Below are 26,005 nucleotides of genomic sequence, written 5' to 3'. Positions count from 1 at the left end.
TAACAGTATATAAACCATGCTGGAAGAAAAAAACTACTACAGTACTAACATAAGATTTTTAACTTAAAAGTCGAAAGAGCTGGACTTTTCAAGTTTTCCCCAATTTTTAATATACATATATATATATTTTAAAATTATATATACATAATTTTATATATATAGTTATACATACATATATACAATTTATATATGCATATATACATTATATATGTATGTATACACTTACATATATATAAACTTTCTGGTTTCAGTAAGTCACTTGAAAATTCCGAACTTCCAATATCTTAGACAAATGTAGTTGGGATTCATTCCTATGTCACAGGGGTTAGATGATGATAAAAAAAAAAAAAGATTAGGATCAAGAAAACACTGGGAAAAAAGATGAGGATAAAAAATGTTAAGGTCTTTAATAACTGTATTAATAGTAAGACATTTTCAGGATTCTGAAATGACAGTAGAACCAAATAATAATCCAGATAATTATAGTTTTAAAATTTCTGTATTTCTCTGTGGGCTCAAGAAAAGGATGAAGAATATCCTCAGTGTCAGAAATGATTTTATGGTTGTCTGGACCAGCCCTCTCCTCTTTGCTAATGCTTGATGTATCTCTAATGTCCCCATAAACAAAGACTTGAGAAATCTTCAATGAGCAGTCATTTTATAACCTGACAGCTCTCAGAACTTGGATGCCCTCCACCCGGCCTCTATGAAGCCAGCGTGTATTTCTTATAGCTCCCAGCTATGGTCCTAGTTCTGTCCTTGAACTATTCCCCAGACACATGCTGTGCCTTTTGCTTCAAGCATTGTCTGTTCTTTAATGTTCTTCATTGAATCCCCTCTTTTCTACATGTTTTTCTGGTGAGCTCCTGTGCATCATTCTAATATAGCTTACTTGTAAGTTCATCAGGCACAGCTCTCCTGCAATCCAGATACCTAGGTCAAAGCACCTTAATTATACTATATCTCCTTTTAAAAACTAATTGCAATTGGAATTAAATCAGTGTTATCACAATTTGTGCCTCCCTCACCAGTCTGCAATCTCCATTGGAACTTATCTTGTTCCTCGCCTACATCTAGTATAGTACTTGATAAATACAGAGCTGGAGGAAGAGGTTCAGGATTCATCACTATATAGCTAAACCCTTGGAAATAAAATCACCCAGATAGAATTTCAATAATGAAGAAAATGAGGCTAAGAAGCTTTACACAGAAACAGATGGATAAGAGGCAGATGGGGAAAGAAAAAAAAAAACAAGGTCTACATAAAAGAGCACTTTTCAAAAGGTTTTATCACAATCTGCTCCCTTGCAACTTTTAATGCTTTTGTCTTTAATATTTAATGAATTCACATTTGCCTCAATTTATACATAGTAGGTACCTTTTTTTTAAAAGATTTTATTTGTTTATTTTTTAGAGAGGGAAGGGAGGGAGATAGAGAGAGAAACATCAATGTGTGGTTGCTGGGGGTTATGGCCTGCAACCCAGGCATGTACCCTGGCTGGGAATCGAACCTGGGACACTTTGGTTCGCAGCCCGAGCTCAATCCACTGAGCTACGCCAGCCAGGGCTATAGCAGGTACCTTAAAGCAAATGTCTACTGATTTACATTGTTTCAATATACATCAAATTAGCCCTGGACAGGTAGCTCAGTTGGTTAGAGCATTGTCCAGATATGCCAAGGTTGCAGGCTCGATCCTTGGTCAGAGCACATACAAGAACTAACTAATGAATGCACAAATAAGTGAAGCAACAAAGTGATGTTTTGCTCACTCTCTCATCCGCTCTCTCTCTCCTCCCACTTCCTCTCTCTTTCTAAAATCAATCAATAAATACAAAAATTTAAAAATTTCCATCAAATTTACTGCTCTGCACATAAAGAAACCACTTATGTTTTTTCCATGTCTTGACTTTCATTCATTTTTTAAATTAAATTTATTAGGGTGACTTAATTCACAAAACCATACAGGTTTCAAGTGCAAAACTCAACATGAGATCATCTGCACACTGCATCGTGCACCCATCACCCAAAGCAAAGTCTCTTTCTGCCCCCATTTATTCCCTTTGCCCACCTCCACCTACCCCCAGTCCCTTTACCCAGTGGCTAGCATCACATTTTTGTCTGTGTCTATGTGTGTGTATATATATCTATATATAGATATATACATATAGTAGATATCTATATATAGATATATACATATAGTAGATATGTATATATCTATATATACATATATATCTATATAGAAATATATCTATATATATCTATATATGTTAATTTTTGTCTGTCTGGATACACACACACGCATATGTATATATGTTTTTCTTTTTTGCTTTATCCCTTAACCTTATTTCACCCAGTCCCCCAAACCCACTCCCTCTGAAAGCTGTCAGTCTATTCCATGTATCCATGTCTCTCTATTTTGTCCTTCAGTTTATGCTGTTCATTAGACTCTGCATGTAAATGAGATTGTGTGGTATTTGTCTTTCTCTGACTGGCTTATTTCTTTTTAAAAAATATATTTTATTGATTATGCTATTACAGTTGTCCCATTCCCCCTGCTTTATTCCCCACCACCCAGCACACACCCTTCCACCTGCATTCCCCCCATCCCTTAGTTCATGTCTGTGGTTGTACATGTAAGTTCTTTGGCTTCTACATTTCCTATACTATACCTAACCTCCCCCTGTCTATTTTCTACTTACCATTTATGCTACTTACCCTCTGTGCCTTTCCCACTTTCTCCCCTTCTCATTCCCCCACTGATAACCCTCCATGTGATCTCTATTTCTCTGAATCTGTTCCTGTTCTAGTTGTTTGCTTAGTTTTTTTTGTTTGTTTGTTTTTTAGGTTTGGTTGTTAATAGCTGTGAGTTTGTTATCATTTGCTATTCATATTTTATATCTCCTTTTTCTTAGATAAGTCCTATTAATATTTTATATAATAAGGGCTGGGTTATGATGAACTCCTTTAACTTGACCTTATCTGAGAAGCATTATCTGCCTTTCTATTCAAAATGAGAGCTGTGCTGGATAGAGTAATTTTGGATGTAGGTCCTTGCCTTTCCTGACTTTGAATATTTCTTTCCAGCCTCTTCTTGTCTGTAAGGTTTCTTTTGAGAAATCAGCTGATAGTCTTGTGGGAACTCCTTTGTAGGTAACTGCCTCCTTTTCTCTTGCTGCTTTTAAGATTCTCTCCTTTTCTTTAATCTTGGCTAACGTAATTATGATGTGCCTTGGTGTGTACTTCCTTGGGTCCAACTTCTCTGGGACTCTCCCAATTTCCTGGACTTCCTACAAGTCTATTCATTTTGCCAGATTGGGAAAGTTCTCCATTATTTTAGCAAGTAAGTTTTCAATTCCTTGCTGTTCCTCTTCTCCTTCTGGCACCCCTATGATTCAGATGTTGGAGTGCTTAAAGACGCCCTGGAGGTTCCTAAGCCTCTCCTCATTCATTTGAATTCTTGTTTCTTCATTCTGTTCTGGTTGACTGTTTCTTTCTTCCTTCTGGCCCACACCATTGATTTGAGTCCCAGTTTTCTTCCCGTCACTGTTGGTTCCCTGTACATTTTCCTTTATTTCACTTTTCATAGCCTCCACTTTTTCTTGTATTTTTCATCCATACTCAGCCATTTTTGTGAGCATCCTGATTACCAGTGTTTTGAAATGTGTATCTGATAGGTTGGCTATCTCTTTGTTGCTTAGTTGTATTTTTTCTGGAGCTTTGATCTGTTCTTTCATTTGGGCCATTTTTTTTTTGGTCTCAGTGTGCCTGTTATGTAGTAAGAGGCGGAGCCTTAGGTGTTCACCAGGGCAGGGCAGCCGACTTGGCTGGGTTATGGTGCTGTATGTGGCGGAGGGGTCCAAGAGGGAACAGTGTCACATGCTCTACTCTCTGTGACTGGCTTATTTCATTTAGCAAAATAATCTCCAGGTCTATCTATGCAGTCACGAAAGGTAAGACTTCCTTCTTTTTTAAAGCCAAGTAGTATTCCATTATGTAAATGTACCACAAGTTTTTTATCCACTCATTTACTGATGGACACTTGGGCTATTTCTAGAACTTGGCTATTGTATAGTAAAGGCCATATGTGACAAATCCACAGCCAACAACATACTCAATGGACAAAAACTAAAAGTGTTTCCCTTAAGATGAGAAACAAGACAGGGATGTCTGTTTGCACCACTCTTGTTCAACATAGTACTAAAAGTCCTAGTCATAGCAATCAGACAATAAGAAGAAATAAAAGGCATCCAAAGAAATAATAGGAAGAAGTAAAACTGTCACTATTCATAGATGATACAATATTGTAAACAGAAAACCCTAAAGATTCCACCAAGAAACTAATAGATCTAATAAATGAATTCATCAGAGTAATAGGATACAGAATTAATATTTAGAAATTGGTGACATTTTTATACACCAATAATAAACTATCAGACACTAAAATAAATTAAGAAAACTATTCCCTTTACTATCACAACAACAAAAAAGTGAGTATCTTGGAGTAAATTTAATCAAGAAGGTATAAGACTTATACTTGGAAATGTATAAGATACTGAAGAAAGAAATTGAGGAAGACACAAAGAAGTAGAAGCATTAATTGTGTCCATGCATAGGAAATATTAGTATCATTAAGATATCCATACTACCCAAAGCAATCTATAGATTTGACTTTCATTCTTTTGACAGGAGCTTCTATATGAAACCATAAGGAAAATCCATGGAAAATCCTTTGAACTATAGGCCCACATGAGACCCAAGGCACCAAAATCCTCACCTTTGACATTTACAAATTAAATTCCATAAAGACTTCACATGATTTGTTTCATATGGTCTTTGGAATACACCATCAGTTTGATGGCATTTAAAGAAATTATATAATCACTCATACCCTCGTTTAAAACCTATTTTCTATACATTCCTTAAACTTTTTGATGAAAGACTAATGAGAAGCTGAGTATATATTAGAAACAACATAACATTTGAGTATTGGAAAACATTTTGGAAGCCCACAGCAACCTTTTGCTTTACAAATGAGGACTTTCAATCCCAGAGATTGTCTAGCACTCTAGCACTATGGTACCTCTGGGTACCTCTGGGTACCACAGTGCTAGACAATTAACCAATTTATTAAACCAACTTATAAACTTGCCTAGCTTTCTTTCTTGCAATCCAACCTGATGAAAAAAGGCAATCTGCTATGCGATCCCTTTCCCTCAGACATAAAACAAGTGGACTCAAAATACAAGTAACTGACAGTGCTTTAAAATACTGCCTTCTAATTGCCATTCTGGCCCATATAAATTTCTGTAATTCTCTCTGTCTAGTCCCAACTGGATGCTATTTTCCAGCTCACTTGTATCATTAACAAGCAAATAAAAGGCCCATAAAATCACCCAGGATAGTGAATTTCCAATAGTACAAAATTCACCCCTCTGCGTTTTCACTGGCATGTGAAAAAGTATTTTAAAAAGATTCAGAATAATACATGTATTTCATTTAAAAATTTATTTTTAGGCTGAAGATATGTTATTATTCATTCAATCCATGGGTATAAATATTCCAAGAATATCTATAAATAGTAAGTTGGAGAAAAAGAACTAATATAAGAGTCATAGTATGTACCTTCTTGGACAAGAAGTAATAAAAATTCTAATGAAATAATCTCTCAGTCAAGTTTGGAACATATATCCAATTCTAAAATAGAGAGTACCTCTAACTGAGCTCAACCAACACTACTGCACATTTCTGTGAGTATGGCTATTCACTAGATATTGATGTGCAAAATGGAAAACAGGTCCTCCCTATTTTTAATTATCTAAAGATTTCTCTAAAGAAGGTAAAAGTATGAATTAAATATAAATATTTACATTCCCACAAGCACTGCCTAGTCTAAACCATCACCATTTCTTGCCTAAAATACAGCAATAGTATTCCTTTTGCTCTACTCTGACCTTCCTCTAATCCTGTATTCTCTACATGGTCCCTTCCACTGCTCTTGGAATAATAAAATACAGATTCACTAGTTTGGTCTGCAGAGCCCCATGGGCTCTCCTTCTGCCTCCCTGACAGTCTCATCTCCTCCCACTTTCCCATCAGGTTCATATACTTGCATTCACATTTGCCTTCTTTCCCTGCTATAAAACTTAAGCTTAAGCTTAAGCTTGGTCTGGCCTGTGTCCTTTGAACTGACTGTTTCTTTTATCTGAAACTCTTTCACTTAGCTCTTCAAACAGCTGACTTAGGTTTACAGATTTCAAATACGACCTCTTCAAAGTTGCTTTACCTGACTAGTTGTTTTCAAAAGTACTGGCATACTCACCTCATCACCTTCTAAAAATGACAACATTCTATTTATTTCCTACATAATCCTACTCACTTTCTTAAAACAGAAAAACAGTACCTTGCACCTATTAGATAAATCTTACACATGTTCAAATTAATAAAAATGCTTTCCTAAGAATTTTAAGTTAAGTTATGACTTATATGAGTTGGACAGTATAGAACTGCACTGAAGGGCCTACTAATCAAAATATGTATCTACTTACCCACCCGCTTGTCCATCTACCAATACTGTGAGAAGAAATGGAACATACGGGAGAAAAAGCAATGAAAGTTACCAAGGAACCCCACATTTAGTTCCCTACAACTAACTACCTTGGGCATGTCAACTTCATTTCTATAGTCTTTGATTTATATAACAGAGGGGTTATATGGTTGATAATTAAAAAAAAAATTCTAGTTCTAAATTTTAGTCATTTGGAGTTGATAATTCTTAAGTTAAGATCATTAATATTCCATTAGGTGTGTATTTTTTAATAATTTGAGCACAATAAGATAGAAATTTCAATCACTCAGGTATGGGCTTCCAGTTTGTTTGTAGATTATTTTGCCCTAAACTTTTTTGATGCCTCATCTTAAGTCCCTTCCATTTCCTACTCCAGAGTGCAGGAAAATACTGAAAGTATTTCATAAAATTATACTGAATTATCTCATCATTCCTCCAATAGAAAATAAATGTACTTCTAAAATGTATGTATGCCAAAATTTTAAAAGAATCCAGGGGTACTAGGAAAAGTCTGTTTTTAACACATGAATTTATAGAACATTTTTTATGGCTGTTTTACAAATAACATACACTAAAGAATTTGCTGCACTTTCTGTTAAAACTAAATCCAAATATTTCTCATGGGAGTAATACTCCCTAATACCACCACTAAAAAAATAAAATAAATTAAAATATAAAAAAAAATCAGGAGTATGGTGTAATATAAAAGTAAATAAAAAGATAGAAGTGAGTAAAGACAGACCAGCCAGAATAAATGGAGACTAAGGGGGATGACTCTTTAATACAACAGTGATTTTTTTCCAATTTCAATTCAAATGAAGCAGTGATGAAGGTTAAAGGAATTGGTTGCAAAAAACCTAAAGCATCCAATGAAATTATGGGAAAAAGGCGTAGAGGATGCAGTAAGTAGAATTAGTTTAAGGTAAAGAACATTCAGGTGGCAAGAAATAAAAATCCTATTTCATTAGATCCAATGACAAGGAGGTCCCTTAGCACTCAGAGCAAACAATCATGGGGCTGCTTTAACGTACAGTAGGGGTACACAAAATAGCATGTATGAGAAAATCCTAATTTAAAATATTTCATATAAGAAGACTTGCAATGATAAATTCTGCAGCAAACAAACTAGTTGACTGATATTTTTAACATGGCAATTAAAATGCACTGTGAAACGAAAGCAAAAGTGGTTATGCAACAAGTTGTGTAAAACTATAAGCTGTGTTATGCTGGAAAGATAAAGCATCACAAACCTAGGTTATAAACATATCCATACAATATAAATAAACAAATGGACTTGTGGTTGGTTAAGTGTATCCTCCATTTTACTATTTACATTTTCAAAACTCATAGCCTGTCACTGATTTATTTAGTCATTGGAAAATGCAAGAAGAAATTAAATACTGCATAAGAATATTCACCTTATTTCCTCAAGATTTAATTTCCATCCACCTTTAAATTTACTTCTTGATCATAACTAACAAACACATCAAAGCCAACAGTGGTCAAAGCAACCTTTCTTTCCCCCAAGGGATCAGCAAAAGGAAATGTTTTTTTGTTTTTTTAAAGCTATTTCAACTGCAAATCTGGTAGAAATAAGTACATCTTTCACAACATAAAACCAGCTATATTACTTTGCCTCACTTAACACATGACTCACTACTAATGATAGAGTAGAATGTGACAGAGCTGTTATGTAAGTTCACTCTGGAATGATTAAGGCCAAGGCCAAACTGAATGAGAGAGCCATCCTTTACACCCTTTACAGTTCCTCCTTGACCTCAATCTCAGGCATGTAGAGGCTGCTGTACATCCATATCTTCCAGAAAACAAGATTTTGAGACCAAAATTTAAACTTCTAAAACTTAAAAATGATACAATTCCATAAGCAATGCATTATCTTCTACTATGAAAAGAGCTACTATTTGAATTACATACTATGCATCAGGCAAGGACTGAGATGTTTTCCTGATGAGAACTCATTTAACCTCCACATTGACCTTGGATGAAACTACTGTGAAAACGCCTTCCCCACTGAAGTCCTATGAAAATTACTAAAGGAAAACATAATACATAGTCCTTTTTAATATGTCCATTTTCAATGAGAAGGTAAGAGTGGAATGAGGCTAAGTATGCAATAACAAAGTTGATGTCCTCTCAAAATGCTCTTTGCCCGCAAAACCTAAATCTCACATCAACATTAATTGGAAATGTGGGGGGGGAGGCATGGGAAAAACTCTCAACCACTCACCATAATGCATGTAACAGTTTCCTTTGGTGGGATCCAGCTCAATGGCCTTCAAGAAGAACTTTTCAGCCTCACTCTTACGACCCTTGAAAAACAGAGAAAATGGATGATTCAGTGGCGGATCATGAGGGATTCTTCTCCCCCCGGGCCCAAATGAAGTAGACTGATGTCTACTTGATAATCATCAATGAAAACTGTTTTGTTTTTATTTAAACAAAAATGATCAAGGTGAGTATATTAAAAGAGAAGACTGAAGATGGAATCCTGGGAAATACCAAGATTTGAAGAACAGAGGAAGAGTGAGTTCATCAAAGATCAAAAAGAAGGGGCCAGGGAAGCAAGCAAAATTAATAATAATAATAATAATAATAATAATAATAATAATAAAGTAAAAACTGGTTTCACAGAAACCAAAAGGATAAGATAGTTTGAAAGAATGATGAGAAACATCATTATCATTGATGATGTTATATTCTCCCTTCAATGACTTCCTTTGCATTCCTTGTAAAGGATTGTGGCCATTTTAGCTTTGGGGATGATTTTGTCCTAATTGCTGACTTTATACATGAAGATACTAATTAAATTTGTTGAATATCAAATTTAGTCACTGTTTATCCAGGAATTCCTACTGTCATTCCCAACTAACATACTGGAAATCCAGGATTTAACCTAAAACTAGATTATCTTCCCAGCTCTAGTTTTAAACGAACATTACTGGCTACACCTATGATGACCGCAAATGGCATCAAGGCATGGGGTGGTGTCCAGTGGCTGTGGTCCAAAATAAAACAAACAAACAAACAAACAAAAACAAGCCCTGCATTGACACAAAAACAATGTACTTGTTCCTTCCAATTTATACACTATCTACTACATCAACCTCAAATAATGGCTTTTCTTTCTTTACATATATTTTTAAAACCACTGTGTTCATCAGTATATGAATAGATTTTAAAAAGCTGTGACACACACACACACTGGAATATTACTTGGCCATAAAAAGAAGGAAATTTTACCCTTTGGGACAGCATAGATGGGCTTGGAGAATATTATGCTAAGTGAAATAAGCCAGTCTGAGAAAGAGAAATACCATATGACCTCACTCATGTGTGGAATCTCATGAACAAAATAAAGTAACACACAAAATACAAACAGACTAATAGATAGAGAGTGGGCTGGCAACTATAAGAAGGGAGGGAAACTATGGAGATGGGTGAAAAGGGTGAAGGGATTAAGCAAAAAACAACAAAACTCAGAGATACACAACAATACAGTGATTACCAGAGGTAAAGGGAGGTGGGGGGAGATAGAAGAGGGTATAGGAGGATAAATTGTGATAGAAGGAGACTTGACTTTAGGTGATGAACACATAGTACAATGTACAGATGATGTATTACAGAACTGTGCACCAGAAAATTATATAATTTTATTAACCAATGTCACCCCAATAAATTCAATAAAAAACAAACCCTTTAAATTGAAAAAAAAAACAAAACAGTTACAGAGATAAATCTTCCAAAGCTAGAAGTGTATAATTAAGCTAATATTGCACATTCCATACAGCTTTGGCTCATGTCTCCATATATCTCCTCCTTTTTGTTTATCCACTCATTTAAAAAATCCACTCTTGCATATTCTTTATCATTCATTTCCTAGCAGGAAACCTAGCCTACAGCCTCAGCCACCTATAGCTAGTGTTAACATCAAATGATCAAACAACAGAGTTCCTTTCTTCTTTCATTTTAATAATATTACTCTGGTCAACAATTCCTCTTTAACTCACATATCTCATCAAATATCCAATAAATAAAATTTTAATTCCTTGCAATATCTCTCCCAGCATTTCAACTTCAAAGGAAAAAAAAAGCACAGGCAAATGCTTTTTACACATATTATGAAATACCTTCATGAAGTTAGTAAAAATTCATAAGAATCTTACCAAATTAGAATTCCAAAATGATAAAATGACTATAGTGAATCAGACAGTCTAAATACAAATTAAGAACATTGATTCTAGGCAGGCAGAATGGCACCCACATTTTTGTAGCTATGTGACTCTGAGAAAATTATTTCATCTCATAGCTGGAATTTTCTCTAGTACAAAAAAGAAGATGGCTCCCTGGCTGGCATAGCTCAGTGGATTGAGCTCGGACTGTGAATCAAAGTGTCGCAGGTTCGATTCCCAGTCAGGGTACATGCCTGGGTTGCAGGCCATGACCCCCAGCAACCGCACATTGATGTTTCTCTTTCTCTTCCTCCTTCCCTTCCCTCTCTAAGAATAAATAAAATCTTAAAAAAAAAAAGAAGATGGGTGGAGAACAGATTTTTAGAGCAGTGAAACTATTCTCTATGATACTATAATAGCAAGTACATGTCACTACACATTTGTAAAAACCCATAGGATGTGTATCACAAAGGGTGAACCCCAATTAAACAATGGACTTTAATTAATAATAATGTATCCATATTGGCTCAACAGTTTTAACAAATGCACAATGCTACAGCAAGTTTATAATAATAGGAAAGCTATGTGAAGGGTAATAGGATGGTGAGGGAGCATACAGGAATTCTCTGTACTTTTGGCTCAATTTTTTTGTAAACTTAAAACTGCTCTAAAAGTGAAGTGTATTATTAAAAAAGAGTATAAAAATATTTTATACGAATATAAAATTTCTAGCCCTGGCTGGTGTGGTTCAGTGGTTGAGTGTCGGCCTGCAAATCAAAGGGTCACTGGTTTGATTCCCAGTCAGGGCACATGCCTGGGTTGTGGGCTAGGGCCCGAGTATGGGGTGTGCTAGAGGCAACCACACATTGATGTTTCTCTCCCTCTCTTTCTCCCCCTCTTCCCCTCTCTAAAAATAAATAAATAAAATCTTTTTAAAAAGAATATGAAATTTCTAAGGTGATACACATAATTATAATACTTAGGTATACTGTAAATTTATTATAAATGTTAACTATTATTTTATATATATATGTACATACATATACATATATAGTATACAACAGAATGCAGAATTGTGAATATTTTGTTATACGCACCACCTCAAAAGCACAGCTTTAAATCATCCTTGAAAAATGATGTATAAAGAACTTGCAGATGCTATTAAAAGAAAGATGCAAAATGAACACTATCACTGGCAGAAAGTCTGTGCAAATGTTATATGCAAAGATAAAAAGGGTCTGTGAAGTTTTTTCCACTTAAGTTTTTCAGGATAGAAGAGAAAAACTTGTTCATTTATCATGTCACAGTAAATGGGGTAGTAAAATCCTTGTCTGTAGTCTACTGGCAAAACAACAGTACACCGCATTAAAAACATGCACCAGAATGCAAAGGACAGTGGTCTCCAGTTGCCTCATGGATCCAGTTATTAAAGGCAATAAGTCCCACCAGCTCCCAGATGCAGAATAAACACATCAAAGGACAGAACACTCTTTTCTGGGGGTATCAAACCATCAGGCAAAAACCTATCTTTCTGCTTTGATTATTATTTATTTAATCAAGGGCCAAATAACAAGGAGGAAAATAAAATCCTCACAAGAGTACATAAAATCAAGAATCAACCAAATGCATATGCCACACAGACACACACATTACTAGGTCTTAGGAAGGGATTACAGTGGCTGGGAGGTAACACTATGTTTAATCACATTTACTCTACCAACTATCATTGCTTTAAAGGGATGGCAATTAAGAAGAGAAAAAAGTTATTTCTCAGCAGATTTTTCCTGGTGTCTTTTAGATGATGTCAGCATTGTCTATAAGCAGTATGGTGTAAGCCACTGATTGCACGAACCCCTCACATCAAGCACCATTACTCACTCTGTATATTGGCTGGGATTTCTGACACTTGAGTTGGTTCATAAAACCAAGAAAAAAGGACTGTGGTCAACTGTGACAAGTAAGGGAAACATTAATAAAGAGGCTTGGGTTCTACTGCCAGTTCTATGACTTGTTATTTGCTCATTTCTATATTTTTACAGGTTAAAAAATATTCATCGAATGCTTACAATTTGCCTTGCACAGTTCTAAGTACCAGGGGTCTAACCACAAACAGAGAGCTTGCCATCAAGCCCTAGTGGGAGGAGGCACGTTATGAACATATTGCCCAAGTGTAAGGGAGTTGGTCACACAGCACAGTGAGCAAGCAATTTCTCCAATTCTCTTTGAGAGAACTAGCCTAGAGACAGACAAGCCTGTGTTTCAATCTTGCTGTCTGTACTTATATAACTGTGTGGCTCTGAGTATCTGTTTGTAATATTCGAGTCTCTTTTCCCTTCATTTGGAAAAATTCACATAATTAGCACCAATTCTGAAGGATTGCTAAAAAAATCACAAATCAAATGGAAATAACTAGCTTCAGATCTGGCATATAAAGTTGTGGCATTCTTTGATTTTTCTTCCATCTATCTCCTCAAAAGAATTCTCTCTCCCAAGTTCAATGTCACATCTGGTTCCTAACTATCAAATTTCAAAAATGCTTTTTAGAATTTCATGTCATGGTAGCAACTACATTTAACAACTTTCCTAAAAAAATGACTCTCGTTCCTAACACTTTCTCCTCTCTCAAATAAGAGCCCAATACAAGCCCCTTCAGCTTACATCTAGAGTGCAAAAAGAGAGTTCAGATTTCCTTGCTCATTGAACTTTATTTCACCAGATTAATGTTCCTTAAGTAGAACTGTTTTCATTATACCCTTATTCAAAAATATTTTTTAAAAGATTTTATTTATTTATTTTTAGAGAGGGAAGGGAGGGAGAGAGAGGGAGGGAGGGAGGGAGAGAAAGAGATAGACAGAGAGAGAAACATCAATGTGTGGTTGCTGGGGTTCATGGCCTGCAACCCAGGCATGTACCCTGACTGGGAATCGAACCTGCGACATTTTGGTTCAGAGCCTGCACTCAATCCACTGAGCTACACCAGCCAGGTGCAAAAATATTTTAATAGATTCTTGTTTCCACTTATCCTATTTAATCATCAAATTATCAATATCTTCTACAATCTGACTCAAATCTTAATAAACACCTGTATCTGATCAGGCCATTACACACGCACACACACAGATAGGGCAACAGTAGGTCTACAGTTGTGAGTATGCAAAATACAATGTATTCTTGCATTATTTTTTAACGACTGCATTATTTTCCATGTGAATAACTATAAACCTATATGTGAGTGTCACACACTCCTCCCAAACTCTCCTCGAACTCCCGCTTAAGAAACCATTCAGGAATATTAAAATATATAAGAGAGAATTACACCATTATGGTTTCAGATTGAGTTGTTTGTGTTTAAAAAGTAAATCTTAAAACAACTTTTGTACTTACGTTTGGTAACAAATTACTGATAATATCAACCATTACATCAGCTTGTTATATCATCACACGTGTCCTGATGCCACAGCTCAGAACTGCCATTTTACTAAATGAAGTCTGAAAAGGTCAAGACTCCGCAGCGTTGCATTGAACTAAGAATATATAGGTGTAAATGTGACTAGTTCATTACCCTTGTCTTATGAACTAAATTAGTCCCAAATGACTCAACCTGTCCTTCTATAGCCACCCCAGTTTTCTGTAAATATAATGGTCAACAAATACACAGGCTACCACTATTTGCTACACATAGCTTAATACCTTACAGTCAGTCCTCAGTTACGTAGTTCACATGTTCACACATTTTCAATAAAGTACAGAGCTGTGAACAAAATAATAATTTCCCCACTTTACATGTGGAATCTGTCACATGAGCCATGGTCTATCAAACTATAAAAAAGAGTTCCTTAGAAATAGCCCAATTCTCAACTACAGTAAATATTTACATCCTAACCAGGGACTACCTGTGTTTTCAGCATCGCTAGGGATAACAATCAGAACAAACCAGAGCTCCCACAGGATGGTCCTATTTAGTAGCAAGGGTCTCCTTCTGCAGTTGTGTATGTTGTAGCCACTTCCACACATTTAGTGTTTACTCTCTGGAAAGCCTGACAATTGTGAACATCAGTCATTTTCCTCAATCAATGAAAAGCACACCTCTATTTCACATTCAAGTGTAAATCTGCACGGATTCATAAAAATGGGAAGCAGCCAATACAACAGGTCCAAAAGCCAAAAGTATAGTTTGGTAACCGTGTTGTTTAAATATACATTGCATTTGAGTGGAAAAGAAAAAGCAATTAAAGAGACAGTCCTGAAAAATTAATTTGTGAGAACCACCACTTACAAACAAAAGGAACATTATTTGATGGTCTTTTTTTTTAACATCACAATGTTATATGTGAAGTATCTTCAGGATATGTCTTCTCCACAAAAGAAAAAAATCTTTTAAAAATATAACAGTTTAACAAATTCTTACAAATCAAAATGATTTACAGAAAATCATTTAATTCTCAAGTCCCTCCAAGACACTGAATATAATCCACTAGAGCCAACCTTAATCAGATGCAAAGCGAAGGGACAGGGGCAATGGTAACTTTCATGATAAAATACTTTATCTCTATACTACCAGAAAACTTTGTCCATCAAATTATCACATTGGACCATGGCATTCATATTTTAGGGAGAGAATACTATTTCTTCTGGGATGCACTAAAATATAATAGAATAAGAATACTGGGTACAAAAATGAACATGGCTGAACAGTTTACTGATAACAGATTGTGTTTTTCCTCTCTGAATTTTCTCCCAAGTCCCATTTTCTATAGCAGGCCTTCTGTAACCTATTTTCCTAAATGCCCCAAAGCAGAAGCTGCATGAAAGATACCTGGAATATATTCTTATAGTCCAAGTTCACTGAAATATATCAAATGGCACTAAGGGCGGCTAGTGGTGACAGGGAGTGCTCAGGTTTTTCAGGGGCAGCACCAGAGTAGCTGTCAAAATCTTAGTGGGGAAGGACAGCTTTATGATATGTATGCCTAGATTGAGGCTGGGCCCCAGAACCAGGACTCCCAACCTGAGCAAAGTTTCCTTAAAACCCATCCCAAGTCCTACTGCAGAGCAATCAGACTTCAAAGTGGAGGTATCACCTCAGACCGAGATGATGAGGGCAGCTTCTCCCCAGCTTTGTGAGCATCATTAAGCCTTTCAGATTTAGTTCAAACCCTGGGAGGGAAGGAGGCCACAAAACAGGCTGAAATTAAATGGCTGACCAAGTGTGATGGAAGACGGCAGTACCCTGAATTTCATTCAAAGATGACAAAGTGGATCATGCACATGCTGAGTTTCTCATCTGAATGGCAGGCATATTATATGAGCAATAGGAACAAAAAATAAATGACAGTTTACAAGTACCAAAAAATAACAGCCACTATCCCTACAAAAATACGTTAAACTTACTCAATATTTCATTTTCCTGAAATGCACAATGTGTTTCCTGAAAAACACATTGAGATGCTATTATTTTCCTCTATCAGTGAGGCTCCCTCCAAAATATTAGAACTCAGTATTACTAAGGGTTCATAAAAATAGGTGCTTATATCACACATAGCTAAAAAACAATAAAATTTGATAGGATCTTCTAGAGAGCTATTTGATATATACCAAAAGCCTTTAAATCACAGATACACTTTAGCCAAACAATTCTATTTCTAGGTATTTGTTCAAAGGTAGATTTTTGTATTTATACCTGTAAATACAAAAAAGGTAGCAATTCATTTTCATTGCAGTATTGTTTATACAAACCCAGTGTCCACTAGTGTAAACTTGGTTAACTAAATGCCACTTCAGTGAAATACTATGAACCGATTTTGTGAAAAAGTTTTAAAACAAAAGAGAATTTCATGACCCACTGCTAAATGAAATGCACAGGTTTTAAACTGTAGTTTCTATCCTAATTACATTTTTTAAAAAGCTAAAATATTTTTAAGAGGACAACAACACTATCTGAATCATCAGATTATTCTGCTGGGGTTTCAAAGGTGAATGAAAGGGTTGATCCCTCAATATTTCAAGAGTGATGGAGAGAGAAATGCTCATCTAGAGTGGACCACTAAATATAGTGCTGTGTTAGTGTGAAATTGTGTCTGGAGAACACAGTAGACTTCGTCTACTGAGAAAGGCAAAATAAGCCTTCAGAGATGTGAAGTTGCTCTCCCCAGAAATGGAATAAGCTCCTGCTATGTGACAGGCTGTGTTCCAGATCTTGGTAATCAAGACAAAGTTCCCTCCCTCCTGCAGTTCACAGCCTACAAGGTATAATGGATACTTTACACAGGCACTGTCAGATGGTCTACAATAATGCAGGCTAATGGAACAGAGCCATCCTTTACTGGGGATGGGGTGGGGTGACGTTTGATAAAGTGGTTAAGAAAGGCCTTTAGTGACATTTGAGAAGTGACCTAAGTAAAGGGCATGAGCGAGCCATGCAAAGGACTAGCACACATGGAGTGTTAGGACTAACAAGACCACCAATATGGCAGCAGTGGAATACACCCCACAAAGAATCATAGGAAATGAGGATGTGAGGGCGATCTGGCTGCGACATCTGTCACCCCATTGATCGCCAGGGTTGATTCGGTTGATCTGGCTGGCTAGGTGGGTGTCCCCTTCCTCCCTCACGGATCCATGTGTGTCCCTCCTGAAGCTGCGTGGCTTGGTTGAAGAGGATGACCTTCTTAATTAGAGGAGAGGACCGGTCTTCGGCCAAGGGTATACAAGCAGCTGCGCTCCCCTGCTAGAACCTCCAAACAAGCTCTCAAGAATCATAGGAAATGACTGTGAGAGACAGGAAGGACCAGATCAGGTAGGACCTAGCATGCACTGTGAGAAGTTTGGAATGAATTTTCTGTTTTCGTAGTCCAAACCACAGTTTCAATATTGGATGCCACATGTTTCTCTGACTCATATATTTCCTTGATGTTAACAAGCAAAGGGTCAAACTGCCTCCAAGAACTGCACAAAACATGGAACACTTCATGAATTTGTGTGTCATCCTTGGGCAGGAGCCATGCTAATCCTCTCAGTGTCATTATAATTTTAGAGTACGTGCTGCTGAAGAAAGCAGTGGGGTTTTTTTTTTACTAGGAAGGAACACCATGGAGGAATTTACATAAAGGTGTAAAAAAAACTGTAGATTTTGGGTGGAAAAACTGACTGTAGGGAATGCACAAGAGAAAACAGAAAGACCCCTTAGGAGGTTATTAATACTCCATGGCTAAGAGTAAAGTAAAAGCAGCAGAAGCAGCGAGATATGGTTAGATGTGGAATCTCCTGAAGATGGGTGACTGATGAATTGGGTACAGGAATAACATGAAAACAAGAATTAAAGATGACTCAGCAGCTTGCAAGCTTGCAGCACCTAGGTGAATGCAGGCATCATGTCATCACAGGGCAGAGACTGTGTGGGAACAAGTGTCAGTAAGAAGGTGTATGTGTAGAGGAGTAATCAAGTTCTGTTTGACTGACAGGCTAGGACAAGACAAGCTGGAGAACTAACTCAAAAAGACTGGCCAGATAGGAGGCTACAGACCAGGCGTAGTCAAGGGTAAAGAACACTAGCTAACTGGTACCTTGCATGAAAAGAAAATGAAAGGTAAAGATGCATAAGATTACCAAGAAAGCAAAACAGGGAAAAAATAAAAAACTTTTTATTTTAATCACATTTTCAATAAAAATATATTAAAAAGCATCATAAAATATAAACGTTTAGGACTATTTAAATGAACTGTTTTAAATAAGTAACTTGCCTTTAATAAATTTTAAAATAATTGATAATTTAAAAAATATATAAATTAGCCTGGCTGATATAGCTCAGTGGATTGAGCATGGGCTGTGAACCAAAGTATTGCAGGTTCGATTCTCAGCCAGGGCACATGCCAGGGTTGCAGGCCATGGCCCCGAGCAACTGCACATTCATGTTTCTCTCTCTCTCTCTCTCTCTCTCTCTCTCTTTCTCCCTCTCTTCCCTCTCTAAAAATAAATAAATAAATCTTTAAAATATATATATATATATAAATTATATGTTAGATTTTAAGGTATAAACACAGAAAAGCTAATTTAAAAAATACTACATAACTGAAGATGTTTAGATTGTTTACATTTCCTGTTATATCACAAGTTTTCATATCCTTTCTAAATCTGTTCACTTGTATATTTTCCCTTTAAGCTTAGGGAGGCCATCCACACATAGTGTGAGAACACTTCAGTGGGAGATAAGTAATGTGATGAGAAACAACCACATCTTAAGCTCCATTTGGTCAAGTGACTTAGGCTGGTACACAGCACTGCTTATATTAAGCTCAAAGTCAAGTTAAAAGGCAACTTGTGGTGAAGTAAGTAGAAATTATGTTTGAAAAAAATTTATAATTAAGTTATAGAATTTTACTTTAAATTACATAAATCATTTTAAGTGTTAAAATTGGCTATTTTTAGACTTTAGAATAACACATATATCTTTGAATCACAAACCAAACAGAAAAATGTCTATTTTTAATTAAAACAATGAACTTTCAGCTGTTCATTGAACTTATTCATTTCTTTCCTTTATTCAACAAATACGTATTGAGGACCTATCACGTGCCTAGCATTGGGTTAAGCACAAGGATGAAAGTGGGGAAGAAGAGACACAACTCCCCCCCCCCCCATGATGCTTCCCAAACTGTAGCTGTTACTGAGCACACAGATGAGGGTTATGAATCCCACTCAGGAAAGGTTTCCAAAGGGACTGCTGCTTGCTCTAAAAATCTGAAAGATCTGTTTGATTAACCAGTTGAAAGGGGGACAAGGTATTCTAAGCAGAGGTCCAGCAAAGGTAAAGTCTCCGTGGCAGGAAAACAGAAACACTACACAGAGCAGAGGTGAGTGAGACAGGAGTAGAGGTGGACCAGGTAAAAAAGCAGGGGTGAGTAGAGCACACCTGGCCACAAGGGAATATGTGGTTATATGCTTTATAAATATCACTCTGAGGACAGTATGGATAACATTGGGATGAGAACAGAAGGGATGTAGGCACATTAGTCCAGGCTTTTAAAAAAGAGTGAATGAGGTTGATAACAGAGGTAAGGATTAGTGGACTGACATGAGGAATATTCAGATAATGCAGAGAGGACTACAATATGGACAGAAAAGGTGTATGTGTTGGGGGGACTCTGCTGGGGAGATGAGGTAACATGATGACTGCTAGGTTCCTGATTGTGGAATTGAAGGAAATATGGGGCAGGGAGGGATGGGTTAAGGGAGTAACAGTATAAACCCAGTCTTGAGAATTGTAGAGATTGAGGTACCTATGAGATATCTGTGATGTCAAGGATGCAGTTTGTCAATCAGGCTGAATGAGAAGCCAAAGGCAAGATAAAGTTGTATTTCAAGAAAACAGCATAAGTCAATTCCGAAGGTAGGTCAAATGCCTAAAACATCTGCTGGACTTAGTGACACAGAGAGATGGCTGGTAACCTCAGAATGGTGCGTTTCTATGGAATGGGCCTTAAAGCCAAAAGGAATAGGGGGTCTCCAGGGACTGGGGTGTGGAAATGGATACCTTAGTGCAGACAATTCTGCCACATCTGGCTGTGAAGGGGAGGGGAAGTGATACTGTCAGCAGAAGGGGATGAGACACATTGAGAGTTTTGAAGAAAAAACACAGAAAGACAAAACATAAATCACAACTGGGTCTAAAAAATTCATGTCTAGGTTTTTTCTTAGTTCTATTGAAAATTAGAAGGAAAAGAAACTCAAAAAAGTATTTTTTAGAAGTCTTAGATAAGTTTACAATTTTGGCCAAACTAAACTGTGCAGGATCCTTTAAACTGAGCTTTGGGTGCTCCAAAGGCACTTGATTCCTACTTTTGTTGTTGACACTTACATATGTACTCCAATCACCATTGGTTATCTTCTCTTTTACTTGTAAATGACTTCAGGAGAGTGGTTTAATCAACCCTTCTTATAAGGGCCAGATGCATAGCAGGTGGTCAAAAGTACATGGAAATGTAAATATCTTGAAAAAGCAACCACTCTAAACACACCTGTGTAGTGTGTACCCTCTTTGGGAAGTAGCGCTGCCTCAGTGAGGTATGGCATAGTTTCCAGTGGGTAAATGTGACTCAGTCTTAAGGCCTAAGTGATGCCCAGAAGGTAACTAGCCCCTAGTTTCATTATCACCAATACCTCCTCTCTACAAGGAAAAAAAAACATATTTCAGTCAGCAATCTGTGGTCCATAAAGTGGCACTAAAAGTTCACGGAAAATGGTTTCCAATAGGAAACTTCCTTTCAAATGGATAAGGTGGTCAATGTGATCTTGGTCTAAGGAATTAGTGCAGTTAGAAAGCTAAAAATCTTAGCGATGAGCAACAATACCAACCATTAAGCTGGGCATTTGGGCAATGGTGCCTCTTGTTTGCCTTGACCAGCTTTTTGAACATTAGCTGGATGGCTCCATCCCCGATCCTTTAGCAACAGCTTGGGAAGAGGCTATGCTGACCGGCCCCCATGGAGACGGCCTTGGCTCACAGCACTCAGCACTGACACTCCTGCTGCAGAGGTTTAAATCCTGTGGGGATGGTTAGGAAAGCTGCCCTGTGAGAGTGGAAAAGCAGGAGCCTCTCAACAACAGCTGTTCTGCAGCTGGGTCACAAAGGAGAGCAAGAAATCCCTAGACACCATAAAAGGTAGCGGATGATGGGAAGGCAGTCTCAGCCTCCATTTGTCACTGGCAGGGTGCCACTGCACTCAAATCCAAATGTTCTCTCAAGGGGATAAAGCCAGATGTAAATAATTCCCAAATTTTATACTTTTTTTGGTAGACAGCTTCAACAGTAAAGGACATAGAGGATTATTTAATTTACTTAGACATGGAATTCTTTGATGATTTAACCATGGTACCAAAGAGAACACTGGATTCAATAGCAGAAACCTGAGTTCCAGTCTGGTTCTGACGCCAAGGTGAACAACCAGGGAAAGCCAGCCACTAATCTGAGTAAGTTTCATTGTCCTCAGATGTCAAGTGAGGGACCTGGGTGAACTAAACTCTACTGGTTATGATTCTCTGTTAAAGAAATAGAATTAATCCAGGGGAACTAATCACTGGTTTAAAATTCAGGTTTAAAGAAAAGTTACATTCTTAACTCATGCCATCCATGTTTGTCTCCACTACTTTCCAATCCATGACAGGGAACAGGAACTGGCCCCTTCCCCTTCCCCAGTGAGCTAACACTGAGACTGGGGATAGTAGCTGAGACATAAAATCAACTGTAGGTTTTTTATGTATTAATGAGATAAACTAAATGAGGCTGGATAAATGATCCATTTATCTTCTTCTGTAACATTCTACTTGAAAGGTAAAGGCATAATTACCTAGGAAGGTTCTTAAACCAGCCAGGCCAGATATGTATTGAAAGTGCATATACCATGCCTCAGAGTTATTCTGGTTTGCCTGCAACTGCTCTGTCTGTGCCCTCTGTTCCAGTGTAAGGATAACAGCACCACCTTCTTGGTTTCGACAAATATTATGTAGCTGCCCTAACTCTTGTTTACTGCTCATAAGTATTCACCAGGAGACTGAAACAATGGCTTTTACGACACTCTAATATCCCACCAGAAGAAACAATTGGGCTCCTATAAGGGCATCAGTGAGGTCTCACCAGGCCCTCGGCTTTCCATTCCCAACATGCTCTTAACAAAACAAAGGCATCTTTTCACAGAACATGACCATGGGATCTCTGTCAAGCATAATTAAGTTTCCAGTCATCTTCTCTGTTTTCCAAAACCACATTTTTCAAGTAGTCTGTGGTCCTAGCACATTACAACTGTACATTCTCCCATCCAAGTACTAACCAGGCCCAACCCTGCTTAGCTTCCGAGATCAGATGTAATCGTGCATGTTTGGGTGGTATGGCTGCAGACTGCATATTCTCCTCAAAGGTTACATAGTAAGAATAGAAACATTATGGAGCAGATTACTGTGTGCCAGGCACTACTCAAGCACTTTATGTGTACTGCCACATTAAATCCTCATAACACACCTGTGATACTATAATTATCTAGATTTTAAACCAAAATTAAACCAAAACTAAAAACTAAAACTGAGACACAGCGAGGTTAAGTGCCTTGCTCTGTGAGTCAGGAACATGTATAAAGGACACATAGACAAAGTCAAAGGGGGGTTGGATCAAGGGAGGGAGGTGAGGTTGGGTGAGGGGGAATGGAGACAACTGTACTTGAACAACAATTAAAAAAGAAAAAAAGCTTGATTTGGCAGAGCTGGTATTTAAACAAAAATAATCTGGCTTCACAGCTTATGCTGTTTATTGCATTATAGTCTTGGTCCAGAAGTTTACTACGAGGAATTGTTACACTATTTAAAGGTAAGTTTCATAGACTAGAGGTCCACCCATACATCCATGCATCCACCCATCTATCCATTCCTCATCACACAGTTAGAAGGAGGTAGGTAGGTATATAGGCCCTTTTCAATTGCAAGATGATACTTAAAAGGACCCTTGTTAAACATATGCATAGTGTATGTTTAACATATAATAGAGACCAAGGCATCTATTTGGCCTGATTGGGTCAGAGGAGGTCTCAAAAAGCAGGTGGCTGGCATACTTCAGCTGGCTCACAGATGGAGGACAAGTTGGCTGGGCATCAAGACAACTATTTAGTCAATCCAAGTGCTGGTGGCTTAAAAGTTCTCTTTGTAAGATCTAAATTAAGAACATGCCCTGGCTGGTCTGGATCAGTGGACTGTGCTGGCCTGTGAACCAAAAGGTGTCTGGTTTGATTCCCGGTCGGGCACATGCCTGGGTTTGCAGACCAGGTCCTCAGTTGGGGCCCTGAGAGGCAACCAATTGATGTTTCTCTCACACATCAATAATCCTCTCTTTCTTTTTCTCCCTCCCTTCCTTTCTCTCTGAAAATAAATAAAATCTGTAAAAATAAAAAAAATAAAGACATTATTTCAAAAGTCAGTGTGATGAATTTATTTCTTGTTTAAACACCATTAAAAGGAGTTGCAGCTTGCAAAAGTTAATTTAATACCAACCAACTCAAAACACACCTACTTGACAAAATATGCCTATTTAACAACTAAAGCTGCCAAATTTCTACTTTCTGTCAGGCCATGATTCTTGAGCTACTTTCTGTGAATAATTGTATGTGACTTACAAATAGAGAAAATCTACTGAAAACAGCATTGTTTAGTAAGCAACACTCATTCATTTTTACTTCTAGTGAGGTGACCAGAGGTAGGACATAGAATACAGGAATCTTTAAAGCAGATTCACACATTTGCACACATGTAGCAAATGGTCAGAGACTGGCACATTACTAGCAGAACGAGTTTTTTAAGTATAAATGCATATGACAAGCATATCACCCAAATGGGTCATTCTCAAAACCTAGTGGTATAGTGTGCTACTTGACATTTACATGCACGAGTGTTGGCATTATTACCAAATAGAATTCTCTTTCTCTTTTTCTTGCAGTGAGAGAAAATGTGTAATATTGCAAGAAATTGTGGGTCACTAATAGGAAAAATATGAATAGAGAAGTGATATGGAGACAGAACTGAAAATTTGAACTTGCTTGCCTCTAGATAGACAATTTAATAGTAGTCTTACCCAGGGTTAAATATTCACGGTCAATATTTCACACCCTGTTGACCTAAGTAGAAAATAGGTGCTATAAAGGCTGCACAGAACTTGAGAAATATCAACCTCCCAAATTGTCTTCATCACAGTCTATAGTTCAATTGACACCTGAGTTGTCAAGTTTATCTGTGAGATCCAAGAGGTACTGAATTGACACCCAATCATAAGAGCATTTCTAACTAAGTAATATGGAGGTATGCAAGAGGGCAGTATGCCCCACTCAACACCATTCCTTGTGCAGCTGCTGCAAACACAGAGCAGTCTTTGGAAGAAACATAGTGACTAATTCAACCACTCAAATCAAAGTGCATGTGTGCTTTGGGGGGCGTGGTGGAATGTCATAAAAAACACACATGGCACTTTGAAGGCTTGAGGGGAAATGTAAACTATTAAATTACTAATCATTTAAAATTTTTATTTTATTTTATTTTATTAATTTATTTTTGTTACATCCATCACATTGCAGATTACTACTGTCACGATTTCCTTTATTTTTTTACTTCAAATCCATTTTACTTTATTATTTTTTTATTGTTGTTTAAGTACAGTTGTCTCCATTTCTCCTCCTTCCATCCCCACCTCCCACCCTTAATCCCATCCTTAATCCCACTTTGGCTTTGTCCACATGTCCTTTACACATGTTTCTTGACGAACCTTCCCCTATTTTCCTCCATTATCCCCCTTCCCTCACTGCTCTAGGTATTGTCAGTTTGTTTTTTATTTCAACGTCCCTTAAAGTAGTTTTTTTTAAATAAGCATAAATATGTTATAAAAAGAGAAACACTGGCATAGAGGAGAGACCATTAGGCTTGGGAATGATATCTGAGTTTGACCACTTCCTAAGGCACGATCCCTTAAAACAGCCGGGCTATTTGGGCGAGTTGTTCAATGTGTCCAGAATACATTACAGGGACAAGAACAGTACCTCCAGCTAAGGTTTAAAACTGAACAGCACACGTAAAACTCTCACAACAGTGAATAGTGCATAGTAAATGCTCAATGAGTGTTAGATTATGACGTTTGTGTATTAAGGGCAACAGTAACTACTGTGCAATATCTTAAAATAATTAAATGAGATAAAAATATTTAAAAAGCAGAACACAGTAACACATTGTGAGCACGCACAAAAAATAAATCAGTTCTTTTCTTAACTAGACTTTTTATATTTAACCATTTACCCAAAGGTAAATTGTGGAAACAGATGGCTATTTTTCATTATTTAAAATAACATTCTTGTAACACAGTCACATAAAGAAATTTGTGATCCAAAATACTCAGTTATTAACTACACTGTCTCTCATTCTGGAATGTCTTAGACTACTGCGGGCAGAATTCTTCTTTGAGATCAGAGAATTTGAAGAAAGAGAAATCAGGGCAGATACCTAAGCATGAAAATGAAGTTTCAGTTAAAAGAAAAAACCTTAGGACTTCTGTTGATAAAACTGGAAAGTTCACAAAAATATTGGTGACAGTTTAATAATACATTTTCCCCATTCAGAGATGCATGTTTTCCAAAAGGTCCATTTTCTCCTTGAAATGCTAACCTAATTTCGCAAGTTCAGGTTGAAGTAGTTAGCGTGGTTCAAGCTGCTACCAATCTTAGAATAATAAGA

The 26,005-nt window shown here is 37.1% G+C and overlaps 1 protein-coding gene and 1 non-coding gene across 3 annotated transcripts in view; both read right to left on the bottom strand.

Moving 5' to 3' along the window:
* The window catches only part of TMTC2 (transmembrane O-mannosyltransferase targeting cadherins 2), a 402,099-nt gene that overhangs the window by 79,014 nt on the left and 297,080 nt on the right, over positions 1-26,005 (bottom strand). Inside the window, exon 9 of one of the 2 annotated variants that reach the window (XM_045830613.1) lies at positions 8,815-8,896. The exons of the other annotated variant lie outside the window; for it this stretch is intronic. Within the exon in view, the coding sequence (XP_045686569.1) occupies positions 8,815-8,896 (82 nt within the window). The remainder of the gene's footprint in view (positions 1-8,814; positions 8,897-26,005) is intronic. 2 annotated transcript variants of the gene reach the window in all.
* Positions 17,707-17,813, bottom strand: LOC123813583. The gene has a single exon (XR_006784773.1). It is a non-coding gene; the product is annotated as a U6 spliceosomal RNA (small nuclear RNA).

This window comes from Phyllostomus hastatus, unplaced genomic scaffold (assembly GCF_019186645.2).
Source record: "Phyllostomus hastatus isolate PE091 unplaced genomic scaffold, TTU_PhHast_1.1 phas_contig_152, whole genome shotgun sequence".
In the NCBI taxonomy this organism is placed as follows: domain Eukaryota; kingdom Metazoa; phylum Chordata; class Mammalia; order Chiroptera; family Phyllostomidae; genus Phyllostomus; species Phyllostomus hastatus.
Note: the sequence above shows the minus strand (reverse complement) of the source record. Positions and strands in the feature narration are given on the sequence as shown.